Source organism: Rhagoletis pomonella, unplaced genomic scaffold (genome assembly GCF_013731165.1).
Source record: "Rhagoletis pomonella isolate Grant_MI unplaced genomic scaffold, Rhpom_1.0 Rhpom_scaffold_00334, whole genome shotgun sequence".
NCBI lineage: Eukaryota > Metazoa > Arthropoda > Insecta > Diptera > Tephritidae > Rhagoletis > Rhagoletis pomonella.
The window spans coordinates 33,294-39,293 of record NW_023458888.1 but is presented as its reverse complement, the minus strand read 5'-3'; the positions used below and the strand labels follow the sequence as shown (position 1 = coordinate 39,293).

General features: G+C 36.8%; 1 protein-coding gene across 1 annotated transcript in view; it reads left to right on the top strand.

The window, feature by feature from the left end:
- The window catches only part of LOC118750635 (proteoglycan Cow-like), a 68,450-nt gene that overhangs the window by 40,319 nt on the left and 22,131 nt on the right, over positions 1-6,000 (top strand). The window contains exon 6 of the mRNA XM_036485369.1: positions 2,848-2,996. Within this exon, the coding sequence (XP_036341262.1) occupies positions 2,848-2,996 (149 nt within the window). The remainder of the gene's footprint in view (positions 1-2,847; positions 2,997-6,000) is intronic.

Here is a 6,000-nt window from a genome sequence, read left to right as displayed (position 1 = left end):
TGGTGGGTGGTATGCGGGGAAGTAAAAGAGTGTCCTATCATTATTTTTGAATGGTAGATTATTTTGGAATGGGCAAAACGAAAAACTAATCGCCAAAATGTGAGTGTATCTAAATATGTACATATGTATTTGAATTTTTAATAAAAGTGTACAGCTGCTAGGGCTCACAACATTCCATTGTGTATGTATGTATGTACATACATATTTATGTGTGGGTGTATTTGTACAGGGCATCACTATTTGTTATTAAATAATTATATATAGGAAATTAAATATTATAAACTACTAACCAAAATTAAACAAGTAATTTTTAAGCAAAAAACACAACCGACTTCTATTCTTATATAAAAGTTTAGGAGTACCGTCAATTTATTCAGGATCCGATGACCGGAGCTAAACAAAATTAGTATGGGGCCACCTCGTAGACACTACTTTTCCGATAGAAAAAGAATTATCGAGACTGGTTGACGTGGTCCAAATTTACATACATAAAAAAAATATTCCAACGAATTGATAACCTTCTCCTTTTTTAAGTCGATTAAAAACAATTTACTAGTTAGGTTTATTATGTATATGTATGAGGTTCGGCTTTTACATATGCGGCGGCTATCACTAGCATTTTATTGCTACCAATTGATTTCGAATTCAGATCATAACTAGAGTTCATTACAAATCCCAAAAAGCTGCGCAACGTTCGGTTCGAATTTGTGGAATTCATAAACTTGACCGAATATCTCGAACTTGTTTGAAAAGGTCATGTAACTAGGCTGTGTTATCAATTGTTTGTTTGTACTCGCAAAAGATCGGAGCCGAACGTTTCACTTCTGACAAAAGCTTTAAATCATTGCTTTATCGAAACGAAAAAAAAGGGAAACGCCACTATGCGTTTTCAAAACGTCTAAAGCGCCTTTTCAAGATGAAAGGAATCGCAAATTTATTATCATTGTCCTATAGTGATTTTCGCCCTTGATTTGAGTTTATTCTTTTCATTGTCAAGGACCAAATGGTTTGTTTGGTAAGTTAAATAGCATTATTTTTATGATCTTAACAGAGAGCCTATTGACTTTTAAAAGCCACTTGATATTCAAAATATATTCAATAAATTAGCTCACGCTGGTTATCACGCTGGTAACTATGTACATATAATTAATAATATAAAAAATTATGTACTTACATAAATATGACATCATGTAGTGTGCGTCTTGATGCTATTACAAACTTAAAGGCGCCTACGATATCTATTTACATGTTTATATATATTAGTACTCTAACATAAATATTGCCACCGTTCGTTTGGCGATTCTACAGAACCGATTTGAAAATCAAGAACACCATATGGAATACATTTTTCTGTAGATGAAGAGAATTTGTATGGTTTCAAAGTTACATCAAATTATCGGAGGATCAATTCCAAGTCCTGCCAAAGTCCTCCAATGACCAAAAAGATATAAAAAATTGTAGTCACCTTATAAGTTAAACGACGTGCTAAATTAGGAAAACTCTCCAAGGCTCTTGAAAAAACTAGAAAACCGGTCGAATTTCGACAGTAACTCTGACACTACCAGTATTATTTATTATATGGAAGGTGTTTTTTTTTTGTTTAAGACAGAAGTACACCTAGAGGGATACCGGTGTCTTTCAAGTGGCTACATACATATATTCAGAAAATTAAAACAAAAATAATGGTAAAAGTTAAAGTTAGCCAAATATTTAGTACCCTTGAAAAATTCGTTATTACAACTAAAATTGAGTGTATGTAGTCATTTATTTAGGTAAAAAATTGTATCGCTCGGTTTAAGGCAGTGCGATTTTTAAGGGTAATGCAGCACAGCCACAAATTGTTAAGAAGCAAAACTCTTCTCAAAGTAAGCTCTCCAAACTAGGGTGGGTAATTAACTAAATTCCTTCACGACCTAACCCAATTTATACTATGAAGATATGTATTTTAGACCGAACCATCTTACCAGCAAACAAACAAACGTTCGCCGTACACTCCTAACTCTTAAAGTACTTTTGACAGGCAATTAAGTAAAAATAAATTTTTTGGCCGTACCTTGGAGGTCGACTTTTAGTAATTCAGGAATATTTTTTACGCTAAATAGTTCTATTAGGATAATAAAAATACATATTCACTTTCTTAGCAAAAGTTTAATGATTTTTGGTGAGGTTAAATTTACCGATATTAGGGTGGTACGTTAGTGTGATAAGAAATGAGATCTAGAGGGTAAGTACTAGAACGGGGTACTTAAGGTCAATGAATTTTGGAACACAAAGAAATTGTATCCTTAAGTCGGTTAAAAAAATAATTGTTTTCAGAAATGCCCTGCAGAAAGAATTCAAACCTGGAGTTGGAAGACGAATCCTTATTTTTCTTTTTTGGGTACGGTCTAATGTACATATGTATGTATGGTCTGTGTGTATGCATTTCTGTGTGAAATATTTCAAGTTAACTGGCAGCTGACTGGCGCTGCCTGCCATTGGACTAAAATTTGCATAAGAAATTAATTTTCCACTACTTCATTCACTTACTCGCTCTCTCTCTCTTTGCGTGCCACAACCAAAACGATTTCCTGCATTCAACATTCAACTGTTCAATAACGCTTGCCCTTTTTCCAACTCTCTTCTCTTTTATTCTACTTTCATGCTGATGCTTGGTTAACTGCTGCTGCTGCTGTTCTTCGCTTATCCGCTACTCTGTGGCTGCTGAACGTGCCGTTGCATCTCGTTGCAACCATGCCTACCATCCATCCATCCACTTCCGATGCTGAGCCAATTGTTGTCTACCCCTCGCTGCCAACAACACCAACACCGCACACTTACCGTCCGCCGCCGTTTGCTCTCTCTCAGCAATTGTAAGCCCTGCCCGGTGGCTAAGCCAACTTTCTTATGCGGCGCCGACAACCGTACATACTCATCGCTATGCAGATTGGATTACCACAACTGCATACATTCAACAATCATAAGGATAGCCTGCAAGGGATTCTGTCCATGCAAGGGTAAGTAAAGGCAGACATTATTAGTATAAATTTTGTCGACGAATAACTTGTAGCGTCTCCGCATTGAAATCAAGAAGAAGCAATTGGTTTGAGAAGGGCAGGCCCCAATATATACAATTACTTGCTGGGTGACCATCTAGACATTCCTATGTATGTATGTGGTAAAGGACTCAATAGTCCTTTTTTTTATGTATCAAGGAGCTCTTGTAAAAATGAAGTTGTCTTAATACTGTAGAAAAGTAAATCGCCAGTTGACATGCTTTCACTGCAATTTGCAATTTGCCAATTGGAAAAAGAGCAAAGCATATTGCGTTGATAAAATTGAAATTACAAATGAAAACTTGCAGTTGCCGCTGGTGCTTACATTAGGTTTTAGGAGCCAAATGGATGCATTTGCATTTGAAATGATGTTGCAACATTTAAAGAGTAATGAGACAAAAGTATTCGATCTCAAAAATGATTATGGAACCTAAATCGCCTTTGGTTATCAGATGTTCACCCAGGTGCATTTTGCGTTCGTGCATCTCAGTGCAGGACATTCTTCTAAGATGCAGTTTCGTTTTCCGTCCTGAAAAATCTGCATCGCTCTTGCGAGTAAATTCCCAGTTTAAGCAGCCGGCAGTGTCCTGTCAGGATTTCTGTAACAATTTTTAAGTTTTTCTTTGCGTTTTAGGTTATATATTCCTAAAAGTGCTTTGGACTGCTCTAGACCTGGCACTTGTTAACCGAACGAGTTCAGAGCGTGCCCCTTTTCCCTAGGCACAGAAGGGCTCTGGGCCGGTGAAAGGGGTTTATGCACCTGTCCCGGAATCCAGAGAACCCCAACCTGATTGGTCAGACCAAGAGTATTCAGCTTGTCAAGGCACTCCAACACTAATTTAGATGTTACCTGGTGAGATCTGAGAGCCTGGATAGCCGCTTGGCTGTCAATTAAGATAGCGATGTTCTAATTCCGGTAGTTTGGCTTGATATTAAAGTCCGCGCCTCTTTCTATGGCATATGTTTCAGCCTGGAGAGTAGACATATGTACATATGTTTTCCCATGGGTTCCAAGTATCTTAACCTAGGCCCAACTAACCCTACCCCGGTACCCTCGTCGGTCATTGAGCCATCAGTGTGCCATTTCTCTTATTTAGATACTGAAACAACTTTCTAGGAGAGTTAAGGGCGTGTCAGACGTGGCAATATTACCAACTTGTCCACGCAATTCGATGTCAAATTGAGAAAGGGAAATTTTATTTTTATGTGGTGAACAGCCAGAAAGACCTTTCTGACACATTTCGGAAACCAGTTTCAGAAATAAAAGTCAAGAAAGAGCGAAAACCGATTTCGAAAACTCATATATATTGCAACTTACTTGTGCTGCACTAGCAATTTTTATTTCTGCTGCAAGTGCTGTCAAACTAATCGTGTGTTGCTGTGTGACACTATTCGCGAGTTTGTGAAAAATAATAACGGATAATTTTGAATGATTTCTGATGATTTTAACTAATTTCACAGATTTACAATATAAAAGTTCCTGAATGCGAATTCGAGATCTGTAAGCCTCCATAATGCCAGATTCGAGGTCATTTGAAGCTCAAGTAGGGAAAAATTCATTGAAAAATAAAGGGACCCCATTCAAAATTCAAAATACACAAACAAATTTATTTTTATTTTTATTGAATAACTTGTTTGTCCTATTTGTCCCTCAAATGACCTCGAAGCTGACATTATGGAGGTTAACGGACCTCATATTCGGATTCAGCGAGTCTAAAATCCCATATATATATATATATATATGAATTTTAGTTTTATTTAATGATATCTTTCCCTATTTTATCTTCAAATAACCTCGAACATGAAGTGATGGGGGGGCCAATTGACCTCGGATTTGCATTCACCGCGTCGATTAACATAGGGATGTAGAGGTTTGGTTCAATATGCAGACAGCTTTTTTTTCTTTGTAAACCTGTGTTATTTTACGGAATTTAATTGTTTTGTTATAATAAATTATTCTTTAAACTGAAAATAACGTTCATTATAACGAAGAGAAATAATGAACAAGCGGTAAAGTGGCTCCCAGTTGCATTTCGTTATCGAGAAAGATTTTCAGAAGTTCATTCGAAGTGTGTGAACAGCCAAAAAGCATTAAAAAAATTTCGGCTTTCGAGAACAAAAAGCTTCTTTCGAAAGACACTTTACATGCAAGGTGTGACTACTTATGCAACTGCTTTCTGAAATTGCAGTATAAGCAGATATTGAGCCCTTTGCGCGTTGCTTGATACTTCAACCAATCCCAAAGTTATTCCTAATGTAATAAGCGCAAAACTGTAAAGCGAAACTAGGCGATATTAGGTTCGAGCCCCAAGAAAGCTCAATATGGAATATACTTAACGCAGAAAAGCTATTCACCACTTAGATGGGCTGCAATGAAGATAACAATGCCTCTATATTAAATATAGGCAGCCATGAAACTACTGAGATATGAAGCTTTAAAAAGGGGCTGCCAATAAAAATACTAGAGTGCCCCTACGACGTGCCCTTCACCAAAAGAAAGGGAAAAGATAGTAAAATTGCAATGCGCGGCAAAAATAAATTTTGGTAGAATGGAAAAAGACACCGACTTCCACCATTTGCTATAAAAAATTTCGTTTTTTGAGTTATGACAGTCTTTTAGTAAATGACCGATATGTACTTTTACCTTACACTCGCCAATTCGAATGCGTGTCACGGCGTATAAGCAACCTCTTCATTATTACCACTGCTGTTGCGCTCGGCTAAGAGCGTATCCACTGTATGGCATGGCGCCTGCAACGTCAACCACTTAAATGCTGTATCCTGCATTCCGGCATTTTTATGCACTCAATGTAAATATTTTCCATTCAATTATTTTATGTAAATTATGTTCAACATTTTTTGTTGCATTGTTTCGATTTTAACCGCCTATACTCATTTGCTCCTGTGGTTTACTGACGCAGGTTTTACACAATTTTTTTATTATAATATTAATTAGTTTAATTAC